At 46.0% G+C, this 15641-nt stretch overlaps 1 protein-coding gene across 1 annotated transcript in view; it reads left to right on the top strand.

Annotated features, from left to right (window-relative positions):
• ABCA4 (ATP-binding cassette, sub-family A (ABC1), member 4) overlaps nucleotides 1-15641 on the top strand; it is a 128540-nt gene that overhangs the window by 89417 nt on the left and 23482 nt on the right. Inside the window, exons 28-37 of the mRNA XM_011991509.1 lie at nucleotides 208-332; nucleotides 801-899; nucleotides 1692-1878; nucleotides 6286-6380; nucleotides 7917-7949; nucleotides 9377-9482; nucleotides 9613-9687; nucleotides 9917-10086; nucleotides 11547-11724; nucleotides 15476-15591. Of these exons, the coding sequence (XP_011846899.1) occupies nucleotides 208-332; nucleotides 801-899; nucleotides 1692-1878; nucleotides 6286-6380; nucleotides 7917-7949; nucleotides 9377-9482; nucleotides 9613-9687; nucleotides 9917-10086; nucleotides 11547-11724; nucleotides 15476-15591 (1184 nt within the window). The remainder of the gene's footprint in view (nucleotides 1-207; nucleotides 333-800; nucleotides 900-1691; nucleotides 1879-6285; nucleotides 6381-7916; nucleotides 7950-9376; nucleotides 9483-9612; nucleotides 9688-9916; nucleotides 10087-11546; nucleotides 11725-15475; nucleotides 15592-15641) is intronic.

Here is a 15641-nt window from a genome sequence, read left to right on the forward strand (position 1 = left end):
AGTGGCCACCAGAACATTCTGTTTTCTTCTGCACATCTTAGCTTTGCACACCCTGCCTATTATGTTCTCCCAGAAGCCCAACCCTCTCTACCAGGGGCTGATTAGGAGGCTGCAGGATAAATGTTTAAAAGAATGAAGATGTGTGTGCACAAGCGCCTGACGTCTCCATGCCACAGTCATGTTTATTCCACGTCTATTCTCCCACAGATCGTGCTCCCAGCCACTTTTGTGTTTTTGGCTCTGATGCTGTCTATCATTATCCCTCCTTTTGGCGAATACCCTGCCTTGACCCTTCACCCCTGGATGTACGGGCAGCAGTACACCTTCTTCAGGTGCGCAGACTCGGAGTCACCATTCTCCTCCGTGGGTTTGGGGCGCCTGGGTCACACACTGCTTGAAAGGGCCCTGACCTTCCCTCTTCACTGGGACCTTCACCAATGAGGGAGGGGTCTTGGGGCTCCCTGCAGAAAGGAACTTAATGTATCTGCCTCTTCTTGGAAAGGTGATCCCAGTGGATAGGCAGGCAGGACTGCTTGGGAAGGACGAGCGGGGAAAGGAATGCAAAGCTTGGGTGAGTGGGTTGAAGCGCCATCTTTTTGAGGCATAGGTGACGTGCCATCAGACCACTGTGAGTGTTTGGGCAGCGTACGGCACTCCCAGGAGAGCTAGAGCCATCCCAAGGCAGCATTCAGTGCCTCCAATACATACCTGGCACACAGCAGCTATCCAGTAAAGGCTCTGAGTTGCATGTTGTTGGCACGTGTCTGCTCTGTCCCAGTCACATGTCTCACTCTATCTAGCATGGATGAGCCGGGCAGTGAGCAGCTCACGGTACTTGCAGACGTCCTCCTGAATAAGCCAGGCTTTGGCAACCGCTGCCTGAAGGAAGGGTGGCTTCCGTAAGTCCCTACGCGCCCCTGTCCTAACAAGACTAGCTCCCCTGGGAGGACCCGACGGTGGGGTTCAGGATGGCAGGCGTTGGGAGACCCCACTCAATCCTGCTCCTCTGGTCACTTCCATATCTCTGACCAGCAACCCCCCCACCTCTCCTTCCATACTTGTGTGCGGGGCATTCACTGCCTCCTAGGAAGCCCCCGCATCACTGGACAGCTCTATATTTCTCAGCGTAGAAGTTCTATGTTGAGTTGACAGATGATTCCCCATAACTTATTTGAAAGGCTTCTGAGAGGGGAGGGAGGGAAATGGGATTATGCTATTGTGTAATTGGGCCTTGAATGGCATGAGTGACATAGTGGCCAGTACCCCGTGATTGTTATGAGTCTGGAGAAGGGAGTTAGCGAGGGCCGTTGACATCCACCAGGAATCCTAAAAGTTCAATATAGTTTTAACTTTTCTCACTCAGTCTTTTTCAAAACTGTCAATAAGGACGAAAATAGACTAATTTCAAATTCCTCTTTTGGTTGCTGTGTCTCTCAACAGCTAGAGCTGTTAGGAGAAAAAAGGGAGATGAACGGTCCACAAGCTAGAGAAGTTTATTCCCCAGCCCCACACCTAGTCAGTCAACAAAACCCTAGTTTTGATATTGCTTGAGCAGAAACCAGCCTCCAAGAGAATAAGAAAGGACCTGGGTCTAAAGAGGAGGAGGAAAGGGTTGGGCACTATTTCTTATGCCTAGGGATTCGTCATCAACTTTGGGGCTGATTGTGGAATATTTTCTTGTCTTCCATGAGGGAGTACCCTTGTGGCAATTCAACACCCTGGAAGACTCCTTCTGTGTCCCCAAACATCACCCAGCTGTTCCAGAAGCAGAAATGGACAGAGGCCAACCCTTCGCCGTCCTGCAGGTGCAGCACGAGGGAGAAGCTCACCATGCTGCCAGAGTGCCCCGAGGGCGCCGGGGGCCTCCCGCCCCCCCAGGTACCTGACCCCCAAACAACAGGGCCCCGGGTCTGCCTGCCACATGGGGACTAGGAGGAGTCCCTGGTATCTCCTGGGTCTCTCGCAAACTAACATTTCAAACTGGCAGTTGAGTAGGGGACTAAACCAAACTCCCTGTACCCTCTGGGAGGGGCTCCCCACAGGGCACTGTGGCTGCCAACTGGAGGAAGCCACTCACCAAAAGCTTCATTTTCCACCAGATACTTCCTATTCCATCTAGGAGAAAAATGTGTTTAAGCACTAAAAAAATTATACAAGTCATATGTGCTCATTATATAAAAATTAGAAAACACAGATAAGTCAGAAGGAAAAAAATCATCACTTGGATATAATCACCAATAATGTTTGGTTTGCAGCCACCCAAACAAATTGTATTCAAAATATTGTCTTGAAATCTGATTTACTGCATAACTTACTATGAACATGCATCCATGTCAATAAATAGAATCTGCATCATTTTTAATATCTGTATATTATCCCATTGTTCAAATTTCCTTTTTTTTTTTTTGGAAACAGAGTCTCACTCTGTCACCCAGGTTGGAGTGCAGTGGTGCAATCTCGGCTCACTGCAACCTCTGCCTCCCAGGTTCAATTCTTGTGCCTTAGCCCCCCGAGTAGCTGGGATTACAAGCATGCACCATCATGCCCAGCTAATTTTTTTGGTAGTTTTAGTAGAGACAGGGTTTTACCATGTTGGCCAGGCTGGTCTTGAACTCCTGGCTTCAAGTGATCTGCCCGCCTCTGCCTCCCAGAGTGCTAGGATTACAAGCGTGAGCCACCGCACCTGGCCTAAATTTACTTCAAATTAACTGATCTCCCATTATTGGTCACTTACGTTTTTTAGTTTTCACCATTATAAGCAATGCTATGACGTACATTCAAATGCAAATGTATTTACACACTTATTAACAGTCTTAATTAAGAAGCTCTCCATATGCTGTGTCTCTAACATCTGCAGGTATGTACACAAATACATGTGCAACCAGCGTCCGTCTTTTGCAGGGACATTAGTCATCTTGGCTCTGAGCAGCACCCTGTCCTGGGAGTTCTAAAGTCCAGAACAGATTACAGTGAGCATCTCCTGGGGGATTTAGAGACATTGAAGAAGGCTGTGTCCCTGGTTGATAATGGGCTTCCCAGTTGACTTGCCAGGGCTGGGCCTTAGACGGCCCTGTCCAGTGATTTGTCAATGAATAAACAGTTCCCAAAGAGGCTGTGAGTGTGGTGGGACAGCACAGGTATGGGACACAGAGAGCCCTGGGTGGGCTACTTGACCTCTCTGAACCTTAATTTTATCACCTGTGAATTGGGAATAACTGCTTATTTCATAATATTATTATGAGGATTTAATGAAATCATATGGGCAAGGAATTATTTAGAATTAGATTCAACTTAAGTGATGACAACCCTAAACTAACAGTGGATAAAACAAGACACAACTTGTTCCTCACTCATCTAAAAGTCTACATGGGTGGTGCATGATGTTCTATTCTGTTTCTCCTCCACACTAAACGGCCTCAGCCCCATCAGCCAATGTGGCAGGAGCTGTCTTCTAGGCAGCGGAATGGAAGAAGGATGAAGCAAAACAGAGGGCTGAGTGTGCACATGTGCTATGTTTAGGGAAGGTTTTCTGAAGCTCCCACATAGCACTTCCACTTACAGACCCAAGAAAAAAGCCTGTGGCTAAGGCAGCAGGGAGGAGCAAATAATGGGAGCAACTAGATTTTGCCACCGCACCTATCACAATCTGGCTTATAAATGGTGTTATACCAAGAACACCCAATCCCTGCTCTTTTTATATTCTAAAGCATGTATCTTTATATTTCTTAAGCAATATATTCTCTCTTTGAATCACAGCTCATTCGCTGCATCATAGGGATTCCAAACGAAGGACCCGAGGAGCTTGTCTCAGTCCTCTGTGCCTCAAGAGGAAGCTTTGCTTGTTTGCTTTGCTGTCAGTGCTCAGGGCCCCTGTGGCTGCCTCCACTCAAAACCCTCCAGCCTCAGGACATCAAGGCTGTCATATTGTACCCTGAGCTCTTGGCCAGGGCGAGGGAGGGGAGGCCAAGCCTACCTACACGGTGTTTCATTTCCTAAACGAATCCTTACTTCCACGCTGTGTGTGCAGCTTAGAAACTTATTTTCAGTAGTGTTGGTCCTTGGTCCCTGGACAAAATGTAACAGCCAAAGTTCTGGAAAAAGGCAAGCCAAAGTTCCTGCTGCAATTTTCTTTCACTTCTGCATTCCCTCACTATTGTACATGCCTTCCCTTGGAGCAAAACTGAATGCCACGAATATGCACAGGAGCAGCACGCACTCTTTCTCTCTCTCTTTCTCTCTCTGTCACTCTTTCTCTCTTTCCTTCTCTGTCTCTCTCACTCTCTCTCTCTCTTACTCTTTCTGTCTCAATCTCTCTCTCACTCTATCTCTCATTCTCTCTCAATCTTTCTCTCTCTCTCTTTCTCACACACACACTCACAAACCCACACTCTTATTCACATCTGCTCACCCTAGCCACTCAAACACAGTCCTTATTCAGCCTGGAATAAGTCCAGAGGGTGTGGGCCTGATTCAGAGGCAATCAGTTGTTCTCATCTGGGAAGTGGGGCAATATGGTCTCCAAGGACCCTCCCTGCTCTAACATTCTTTGAATGTGGTGGGTCCTGAGGTGGAAGCACTCTGTCCCTGACTTCTAGAATATGTGGAAATAGGGTTACACAAATATTTTATTAGGCAGAATTTTTATAAAACAATTTATCGTAAGCTATCCCAGCCAGTAGCAATTGTTCCAACCTGAATTCCACCAGGGGAGCTTGGCAGGTCTTCTAAGTGCCATTTTCAGCTTGAGAAGCAGGTGACTGAGTGAAAAGAACAGGGAGGAGACAGAGGCAGACTTAGCTCCTAGGCCCTGGGCCAACACACCTGCAAGTTTGCAGCCCAGTCAGTGCAAGTCAGCTAACTGTTCTGAACCTCTGTTTCTCTGTCTGTAAATTAAGTTAAAAATTCTTCTCTCAAAGGGTGTCAGGATGAAGTGAGATCATGTATACAGGGCATTTAACATAGTGCCCGACACACAGGGAGCATTCGGTATGCCAGCTCTCCTCCTGGCAGGAGAGAAAGAAACAAGGTGAAAAGAGTGAATTAAAGAAGAGGCAAGTCAAATGGGAAAACAGGGGAGGAGACAGAAAGTGTATAAAAAGGAAAGAATGGTGCGCAATAATGGCTGTGTAATGCCACCAAAATCCCCTCAACTACTTCTGGGCAGCACCCTTGACAGAGTGAATGCTTTTACCCAGGGTCATGACTGACCTGTGAAGTTGGCTAATAAGAGAAACTAAGTGCAATGTGTTCCCAGATTTGCAGTAATATTGCCACCTGGCGGACAAACCCATGCACCTTTGAATTTTCCAAAATCTTTTGATGTACTAGCTTCCAGTCCTAGATGTATTTTGAAAATAATTTGTAAATTGTAAGGCACTATTCAAATTCTTTCATTAATGTCACAAATCGACTGTGTCAACTGTATGCCACGCACTATTCTGGGTGCTGGGGACACAACAGCTCACAAACCAGGCAAAGTCCCTGCTCTCACCAAAATGATATCGTGCGGGGGATGACAGATACCATACATAAACAGATCCACCAGGAGGAAATTCTCAGCTGGAGATGAGAGCTATAAAGATAACACAACAGTCTGTGACAATATAGAGTGACTGGAAACAGGAACATTTCTCCGAGGAATAGAATTTGGACTGAGAGCAAGCCATGAGAGGGTCAGGTAGAGTTCCCAGGCAGAGTGAACAGCCAAGCACAAAGCCGTGCTGGGAGAGAGAGGTGCTCGCTGAGAGACAGGGAGGGGAGTGCGGCAGGTGAGCTCAGAGAGGGGCAGGGCCACACACATCGGCCACATGGGACTTGGTAGTGAGTGGAGATTTGATCCTAGGGTTTATGGGAGTGGATAAGTAAGCAAGGTGACTGAGGTGCTCGGGTTTATATTTTTATAGCTCAAGCTGGCTGCTGGGTGGAAAACGGAAGTCGGCAGACAAAGGACAGAATCAGGCAGACCAGTATGGAAGTTTCTCTAGTGGTCTAGGTGGTGGCTTGGGTAGGGTGGCAGTATTGGAGCTGGAGAAACGCAGATGGATTGGAGATTTATTTTGGAGTGATGCCATCCTGTCTTGTCAATGGATTGGAGAAAAAAAAAAGGCATCAAAGATGAGTTACACGTCATTGAAGTGAGAACTAGGGAGATGCCAGTACTTTATTTAGTATTTTCACAGCAGCTGAATCCATAAACAATTTTTGGAGGAAAACAAGCAGTTTCAACAAACTGCTTGTAAGTCCTCAGGTTCCAAGGTAATTAATGTGGGTGTCTCATTACCTCAGAGAACACAGCGCAGCACGGAAATTCTACAAGACCTGACGGACAGGAACATCTCCGACTTCTTGGTAAAAACGTATCCTGCTCTTATAAGAAGCAGGTAAGAAGAAATCCTTTTTTGCTTTTTATCCTGGCTCCCTGTAGAAGATATTGACTAGGGACAGAAGAAAATTTTCTCTCACAATTTATCTATGATCAGGGCAGTAGATTTTTTTCTTTTTTATCTAATTCAAGCACCTCATTCAACATAAAAAAGCAATTGAGGCACATACAAGTAAAATGTAACTTAAGATTAATTCTTTTTGTTTGTTTGTTTGTTTTTACATTTAGGGCAAGCAGTCTTAAATTTTAACCCACGTATTATTAAAAGTTGTATCAGAAGACCATAGAAGTTATTCAAAAATGTAGCCACATATTTTAACTAGTTAAAAGAGAGAGTAAAAATTTAGAGGGAAGTGGAGGAGTATAGGGGAAAAGGTAGAGGAAAAAGAGAAAAAAAGAAAAAAAGCAAGAGGCAAAAAAGAGAAAGGAAAAAGATAGGGTGGAAAATAGGCAGCAGGATAGTATCTGAATCCAGCACAGGCCAGGGCGAGCCAGGTCACCTGCAGCTGTCATATTCTAACTGTGAATTATCTGTTATCACTGCCCTTTGAGATGCCAATGAACTTGTCAACAAGCATCTAGCTCTCTCGGCTCTCCAGCTGTTCTTATCGGCCCCCCCCAGAATGGAACAGCTTTGAGAGCCCGTATCAGAACAAGCAGCTTGACAGGGGCACGCCATGCCAGGAGAGAGGATCTTAAGGAAGTGTGGTCCAGTCCGCACAGACTCTGGAACTTTAAGATAAAACCTCCTGTCTAACTTTAGTAGGACTTTCTGTGGCTTCACCTGCCAGAGCCCTGACCGAGGGATAAATTGACTTAATTAACTAGAACACACTGCAGATGGTGAAAGCACTTAGCAAATTAAAGAACGCCATCCAAGCCCCAAAATAAAAGCAGAGTAAAGAGAATGCAATAAACAGTAACCATCCCAAACTTAGTTCTCAGCAGCAAATCTGCAGTATGAAATTTTGGGTTTTGTGCGTGTGTACTGAAAGGTTGATGACAATGACAGTTCATGGGATTGAGCTCTGGGGTCCAGAGTTGACATCTGTTCATTTCCCATTTTGTCATTTTACCCTTGATTGACTGAATGTCAGTGCCTTAACTTTGGGCTGTGGAGTGAGTCAGAACTCCCCCCAGGTGTGCAGGTGGTTGTTAGAGTCTCATTTGTGCAGAGTGGAAGACAGGAGGCTGCAGCCTTCATTCCACACTGACATGGTCGTTGCCATGTGTTCTGGATCCAGATCGGGCATACTGACCTGACGTATGACCTGACAACAGTACCACTCAGAAAGTCCAGCATGCGTGATATGATTTGGAGAGCCAGTGGTAGAAATCATAGGTCCTTTCTCTGGATGTGTATGCAGGCAATGTCCCAGGGCTGGACGGCTTCCACATTGCTTGAGTATCAGAAAATGCAAAAATGCCCCTGAAGACTGAGACTTCAGTCTTCAAAATGAATGTTTGGGAAGGAAAAGTTAACAGCACTACTGTACTTGTGGTATTCATTGCATTATTTTGTTTTGGCTTTCAGCTTAAAGAGCAAATTCTGGGTCAATGAACAGAGGTAAGAAACTATTTTTATCAGAATTAAAATCTCAGCTTGATTCATTGCTGAAATAATTGCACACTTTTAAAAGGCACACCTCACAGCCATGTTGAAGGGCTGTTCAGTATATGCTCGGGAAGTCACAAGACACATCCTGAAGAATATGTGTCTAGGGACATCCCAGACTCAGAAGACACTAAGTGGTGTCTCTTCTTGGAGGATATAAGTGGGGGTGGCATTCCCTGATGAGGTGTTTCAGAGCATTCTCACCCCAAAAAAGCTTCTAAAACCTCTGAGTATATAACAGTTTATAATACTCCAACAAGAGAGCCTTGTAGCCTAAACCCAGGACACTCCTTGGCCCATTCCTTTTAAGCTTCAGGGAGTGTGGGCCAGCCCCAGACCCACCCCATTCCTGAGGCATCCTGGAGGTTGAAATGATTCCAGAGGTTTGGAGCCTCATCAAGGGGGACTCTAGGAGCCTGCTGCCTCCCAGCCTCCCTCAGGAACTGCACCTCCAGAACAGGTGTGGGGCTGGCGTGGATGTGCTTTCCTGGGCAGATTCTAGACCATACACATGAAATCTGGCTTTCAGGATTGCTCTCCAGAGGGACCTGTGGGGCCTCAGCTGAGACAGAAAGTAGGAGTGAGGCAGTGATTCAAGGCCCTGAGAAAGAGCTCCTCCTCTGCTTTGTGTGACCAGCTAATTCATTCTGTTCTGTTGAGTTTAGCTTTTGCTCTGCCTTCGAAGGGTTTCAGATCAGGGAGTGATGCACTCAGATTGGTGTTTCTGCACAGTCACTTCAGACTTGCAGGCCAGTACGGGAGATGGAGCCCAGGGCCAGTGAAGAAGCAGAGCACAAGTCCAGGCAGGAGAGGCTAAGGGCTTCCCTGAACAGGGGTGCGGCACAGAAGCCCCAAGAGACAGGGATGACAGGATGAAGATGGGTCCTGTGCTGCTAGAAGTAGCTTCAAAGCACAGGGGTGGCACAGAAAAGGAGTCCTTGGCTGGGGTGGGAGGAGATGACATGTGAAAGAGGACCTGGAGTTGCCTGAATGCTCCCAAAGAGAAAGGTGCCAAGGGGAGCTAGCAGCCCTGCAAAGGCAGAGACACACAGGCAGTCCGGGCCACGAGGAACTCTGGAGTGACTCGATACGTCCAGAATAAGCCACTCCAGGGAAGGGCTGAGGAAGGATGAAGTTGGAAAGGGGCACAGACAAGATGCAGAATGGCCTCAGAGGCAGGATGAGGGTCTGGACTCCTTCCTGGAGGCAGCAGCAGTGGGAAAAGAGTTAAAAGTTGGTTTGTAAAATGGAGCCATGTTGCTTGCTGGTTCAGGCAATTCCCCTGAAAGTCCACATTTCCCTACAAAACGCGAGAGAGCTACTACTAGTAGGCATGAAGTTCGTGGCGCTGGTCTGAGGATCTCTCATTCCCTCGCCAGGTATGGAGGAATTTCCATCGGAGGAAAGCTCCCGGTCATCCCCGTCACGGGGGAAGCGCTCGTTGGGTTTTTAAGCGACCTTGGCCAGATCATGAATGTGAGCGGGGTATGTAAACAGACTGGAGATTTGAGTAGGATTTTTGACTTGCTTAATTACCATGAACTACAAACTCTCATGAGCGATAACAGGAAAAAAAACAAAAACCCTCTTGTTTGTTTGTTTACATGGTTTTTAGGGCCCTATCACTAGAGAGGCCTCTAAAGAAATACCTGATTTCCTTCAACATTTAGAAACTGAAGACAACATTAAGGTACTTGACCTGTGTGTAATCTGCTCTGGAGCTGAAAATTCACCTGAGCTGGTTATTTTATTTGTACTTTCCCACCTTCACTGAATTCCATCCCTCCTCCTGCTGAAATCTAGCAAGGAATGTCTTCCAGCTACCAAACCCTTCCAGCTTCTCAAATTTCCTTTCCTTCACTGATTCTTCTTTAACTAGCTGTTAGTGCAACGTCTCAGATGTCCTCTCCACCCTCTAGGTGTGGTTTAATAACAAAGGCTGGCACGCCCTGGTCAGCTTTCTCAACGTGGCGCACAACGCCATCTTACGGGCCAGCCTGCCCAAGGACAGGAGCCCCGAGGAGTATGGAATCACCGTCATTAGCCAACCCCTGAACCTGACCAAGGAGCAGCTCTCTGAGATTACAGTGTAAGCCACCACGGCCCCAGCCTCACCACTTTCTTGTCACCTTCTCCACTCTTTCAACGTCCCAAGAGAATTCTCACCACTGTGAAGTGCTGGTTTGGATGGTAATGCTGTTTAGTCAGGCACATATGAACATACGACTTTCAAATAAGTGCCTCACGCCTCACGTGCCAGACCTCTTGGTCATTCTTTCTCCCCCACATTTATGTGGAAAGTAAGTTTACATTTGGTTCCATTCCCTTTTGGCTCTTGATAGCAAGTTTCTGCTGGAGCTTATACAATTATTATCTTTGTTATGTGCAAAGCAGCTGCCAGGAACTGGCAAAGTTCAGTAAACCTTTCAGCTCCTTCAGAGTAATTATCTTAGATTCCAGGAATTTCCTCAGAAGAGCATACTTTGGAGATGTCGACAGAGCTTTGCTACCCTCACGCTGAGGCTCTTCTTGCACAGTTTCAGCCGGTGGAGACAGTGGTCTTGTGCGTTTTGTACTATGTTCACTCTATTTGAGGCCTACATGGAGGCGGGGTTGATAGGAGTGCCTTTGTTGGTGCAAACTTCTGCAAGGTTGTGGGGTTCTGATTTTACTATCCTAGCACATGCTGAGTGCCAGTGAACATGCCCAGGGTCATCCACTAAAACTTGGGCCTTGGCTCCTTGGTGTCTAGGAGCCCTAGGCTGTCCTCTGTTAATTCTCACTCAGCCACACTTTCGTGTGTCTCCTTCCAGTCATGTGTTCTAAGCTTACTACGTGTATGGATGATGTGATCTGTAGTTTTATCAGGGCAGTGGCTACCACATAGGATACCTTTGTGGAAATTAGTAAAAGTGCTCTTTTCTGTAGGTAGACACTGTCCCATGCCAGGGGTTATGTACATAAAGTTCAGGCTGGCTTTACCCTAACTTATCCCTTAGCCATATGCCTTCTATTTGGTTGAGGAAAGGATAAATAGAACCAAGCCCCTGTACAACTTACCTGCCCTCTTTTCACTTAAATTTACATTATGAACATTTCCTTGTGTTACGACGTACTTCTTGAAAATGTGATTTAACAAGATGATTATTAACAAAAGATAAATCTCACAGACCATATGTCTGTCAGCATGGAAAATTCAAGAGACTCTATAGACAGATTATTAGAGCTAATAAGAGCATTGCAGTACATAAGATTAATATAGACATATATTTCTATATACCATAAAAATAATTAGAGAATATAATAAAAAGAAATGTTATCTAGAAATATTCACATGAAACAGAAAGGCAACCCACAAATACCCATTTAACCTTGGTCCACATGGATTAAGACAGTTTAGAGAAGTGACAGCTTCAGGGTAGAGAAGGGGAACCTGGAGGCCACCCCTGGGTAGGCATAAGGCCTTCCCAAAGCCTGACTTTGTATCTTCTCCTCCTTCTGCTCCTTCCTCTTCATTGCCTTCTCCCTGTGTCTCTGGACCTGCTGCAGGCTGACCACTTCAGTGGATGCTGTGGTTGCCATCTGCGTGATTTTCTCCATGTCCTTCGTCCCAGCCAGCTTTGTCCTTTATTTGATCCAGGAGCGGGTGAACAAATCCAAGCACCTCCAGTTTATCAGTGGAGTGAGCCCCACCACCTACTGGGTGACCAACTTCCTCTGGGACATTGTAAGTGTCAGTTTATAGCGCCTCCCTCCCCTCCGTGGGCCCAAGGTGGAGCTTGTGTGTGCTCTGAAGGACCAGACCGAGTGGGGAGGGGTTCTCACGGTGCCAGGGCTGCTGAAAGGCACTGGGCCAAGGGCCTTGTGTATCTGCTGTCCCTTGACATCTTCTTAGAAAGGCACAGAACTAGGAGCCCAAAGCTAGGAAAGGCTGTGGGGTGCAGCTTAACAACTGGTGGATGGGGGCTCTCTGTGTCCTGCACCAAGGAGCCTCTGACCTGTCAAATAATCGCCGCACTGCAGGCATGAGCCTGGCCTTCCTGGAATCAGTCTGGCTCTGAGAAGGTAATACGAAGGGGTCTTTCACCCCAAATCCCCTTCTCAAATCCTGCCCCACTTTCAAAAGGGTAAGGGTAAAACTTCCCCTGTGGTAGGGTTACCAGATAAATACAGGACACCCAGTAAAATTTATTTTCAGATGATGAATAATTTGTAGTGTAAGCATACCCTACTTCAAATATTGCACAGGACATATTTACACTAAAAACAAAACAAAACAAATGGTTGTTTATCTGAAATTCAAATTTCATTAGGCATCCTAGATTTTAATTTGCCAAATCTGGCAACCCCAGCCAGTGGCCAAAGTAATCAGACCTTCACTATATCAGCCACCACTACAGTGAAAAATGAAGAAAAAATATTTATCAAATCAATAGCACACTATCACCTTCCTTACATCCAAGGTTGGTGGGGGTAGGGAGGGTCTGCAGGCTGCAGGGTCAAAGGAATTGGTAGTAAAGACCTAGTTATAATGTAGCAGGGATCATTATGACATCAACCCCCGTCTATTCTAGGTGTCTTGAGTAGTGAAATCTTAACATTTTAAGACCAACATGAGCCTCCACTTCATGTAATGATAAGATATACCAACTGATGGAGACCAACACCAATGATCTTCTCTTCCATGGCTTTTAAAAATGATGGTGAATATTAGAATTCCTGAAGATATGATTTCTGTCTTACTCAGCTTAGTAAGCAGCTATCACTTAACAATACAAAACCAGAAATTATCAGTAGCAACTAAATTATTTCCTCTCTCTTCTGTCTACACGAGGAAACACTCATAAATCCATGGGGAGGAGGTCAGAGCCTGAAAGCCTCTCTTTGGATAAGAGCATCCATTGCAGGTGCCACATTGGCCCTGTGATTCTAATATAAAAGGAGCTAGGCCAACCAGCACTGAAAAGGTACTTAGGCACTGGGCTTTTAATGCTGGGGCTTTTAATTTTACTTTTTTTTTAAAGATGAGAAATAGAATTTACACTTGGGGCTGGCCCATGTGTGTGTGTGTGTGTGCGTGCACGTGCGGTTACAGGGATCTCTGAGCCTTCGGAGAGAGATGTAGCTAGGATAGAGTGGACATCTGAGGTGGGAGATGATACTAGCTGGCAGGGCAATGAAGGGGTAGAAGATGGCAGGCACCATGTTAGCAGATTTTCGGATGCTCCAGAATTTTAAAGCTGGCCTGGAATCTGACCTCTGTGATCTATCATTTTGGAACTTAGTACTGCCTTTAGCCAGTGGCAAAAAAAGTTGAATGAAGAAAAAAAATTATTGCTTATGTCATTCACTTAGCACATATATGATGTTTTAAATTCTTGTATGTGTCATCTATTTTTCTTTACTTTAAAATTTTGAAACAGTTACAGACTTATGGAAAAGTCGCAAGTACAGTTCAAACCTTTTTTTCCTGAGTCATTTGAAAGTAACTTCTCAAGAAGATGCCCCTTCTCATTTGTTTCTCTCTTCCTGTCTCTCTCTCTCACACCCCTCAGCACCTCCGATGTGTACTTCCTAGAAATGAGGACACACCCCATACAACCACAACACAAACTGTCAACATGAGGAAACCAGCTCTGATGTGTCACCACCACCTAATCCTCACACCCCACTCCTTTTTTGCCCATTGCCCCAGTGATGTCTTTCAGAGAAAAGGATCTAGCTCAGAATCATGCGGAGCATTTGATTGTGCTGTTTCTTTAGTCTTGTTCAGCCTGGAAGAGTTCCACAGTCTTTCATTAACACTCATGGTCTTGACACTGTTGAGGATTGCGGGCTGGTTATTTTGCAGAATGTCCCTTGGTCTGAGCTTGTCTGAGGTTTCCTCTTGCCCAGGTTGAGGGTGTGCTTCTTGGTAGCAGTATCACTGAGCAGATGCTATGTTCTCACTGCATCCTATCAGGTAGCTTCTGATTTCCATTTGTTCTGTTACTGATGATGTGCAATTTGCTCACTTAAGAAGGTGTCTGCTGAGCTTCTTTACTGTAAAACTACTCTTTTCCCCTCTATAATAAATACAAATTTCTGGTAGAGGCACTTCAAAGATATATAAATATCCTATTAATTATACAACTTTCCATTTATTCATCCATTTATTTATCTCTGTATGCAGTCATGGTTCCTGTGTTAATCAATGGACTATGATCCGAGACTATCATTATTTATTTTGAGATTCACATTATCCTCAGTGTGGTCAGTGGGGGCCCCTTGAAGCTGGCTTCTGTATCGTCTTGACTCGGGTCCTCATTCCCCTAGAGCTCCTCCGTGCTCAGTGGCACAGCAAGATATTCCAGGCTCATCCTTCCATTATCCCCAGTCCTACCCTCTCCCCAAGAAGCCCTGGTTCCTGCCAGTGGGAAGTGGCCCTCAGAAACCAAGATCTGTGTGCTAGATATGTTCATTGCCTCTGGAGCACTATTGGTCCCAGGCCTTCTCAGTGATAGAACTAGGGAAGATATGGATGTACACACACAGGTATGCACACACCTCCCAGGCCTTCTCAGTGATAGAACTAGGGAAGATATGAATGTACACACACAGGTATGCACACACCTCTATCTGTAGTTCTCTATCTACCTACACATTGAACACTATGAGCTCACCAAAACCAACTCCACGGGGCTCGTTCTAGTTTTTTATCTTTCCACATCTGTAACTCCCTTCAATAGTGAGACGCTGGCTTCTCTTACTCCCAACTCATTTATCTACCGGAGCTATACACCTGAACATCAACAGTGCTCAACTCTGCCACCATCCCTTCCCCATGTGGATGCCGTCCTCTCCCTGCTCCAGCTGCCTCTGCTTCGTGCAGGTCCTCCTCGTTCTGCTCTGGCTCTGATACCCTGCACCAGATCAGCCTCCTATAAGGATATCTTTCTCATCCCATTGAGGCCCCCACACCCCACACCAGGTTGCCTTCTGAGGAAGCCCTTCTCTGGTTCTTGCCCTGCTCCTGACCACTGTGGCTCCTCCCCTAACCCCACTGTTGCTGTCCCCTTTCTGTGCCCAGTGTAATGGCTGTAGGACTAAATTGTTTTAAAAGGGTATCATTATTTATTTGAGTTTTGTGAAGCCAGGAACTAGGCTTTAAGTTTTTCTGAATTCTGAAGACATGCTTAGAAGAATCAACAAAACTTTATGACCAGTTAGAGAGTGAGAGACCAGGCAGAATTTTGTAACTGATCCTTTCAAAAGATACAAACTGAAGGTTCCCTTGGCAGGGAGGTAGGGCGTGGGCTGCGGTAGGAGGACTAGTGACAGCTTAACATATGTTTGCCAACCAAGAACTGTTTAACAAGCAAGTCGAATCAGAATCCCAGACCCTACGAACTAGAGAAGCCTGGCCCCACCCCTCATTTTGCAGAGCTGGAAGCAGGTCTGAGAGGTTAAGTGACTTGCTCTCCTCTTCTCTTTCTGAGATGAATTATTCCGTGAGTGCTGGGCTGGTGGTGGGCATCTTCATCGGGTTTCAGAAGAAAGCCTACACTTCTCCAGAAAACCTTCCTGCCCTTGTGGCACTGCTCCTGTTGTATGGGTAAGCCGTTTGGGCCATTAGCTAATGCCTCTGAAGAGAAACCCAGTGGT

The sequence above is a fragment of the Mandrillus leucophaeus genome, unplaced genomic scaffold, assembly GCF_000951045.1.
Source record: "Mandrillus leucophaeus isolate KB7577 unplaced genomic scaffold, Mleu.le_1.0 Scaffold397, whole genome shotgun sequence".
NCBI classification, from domain to species: Eukaryota; Metazoa; Chordata; class Mammalia; order Primates; family Cercopithecidae; genus Mandrillus; species Mandrillus leucophaeus.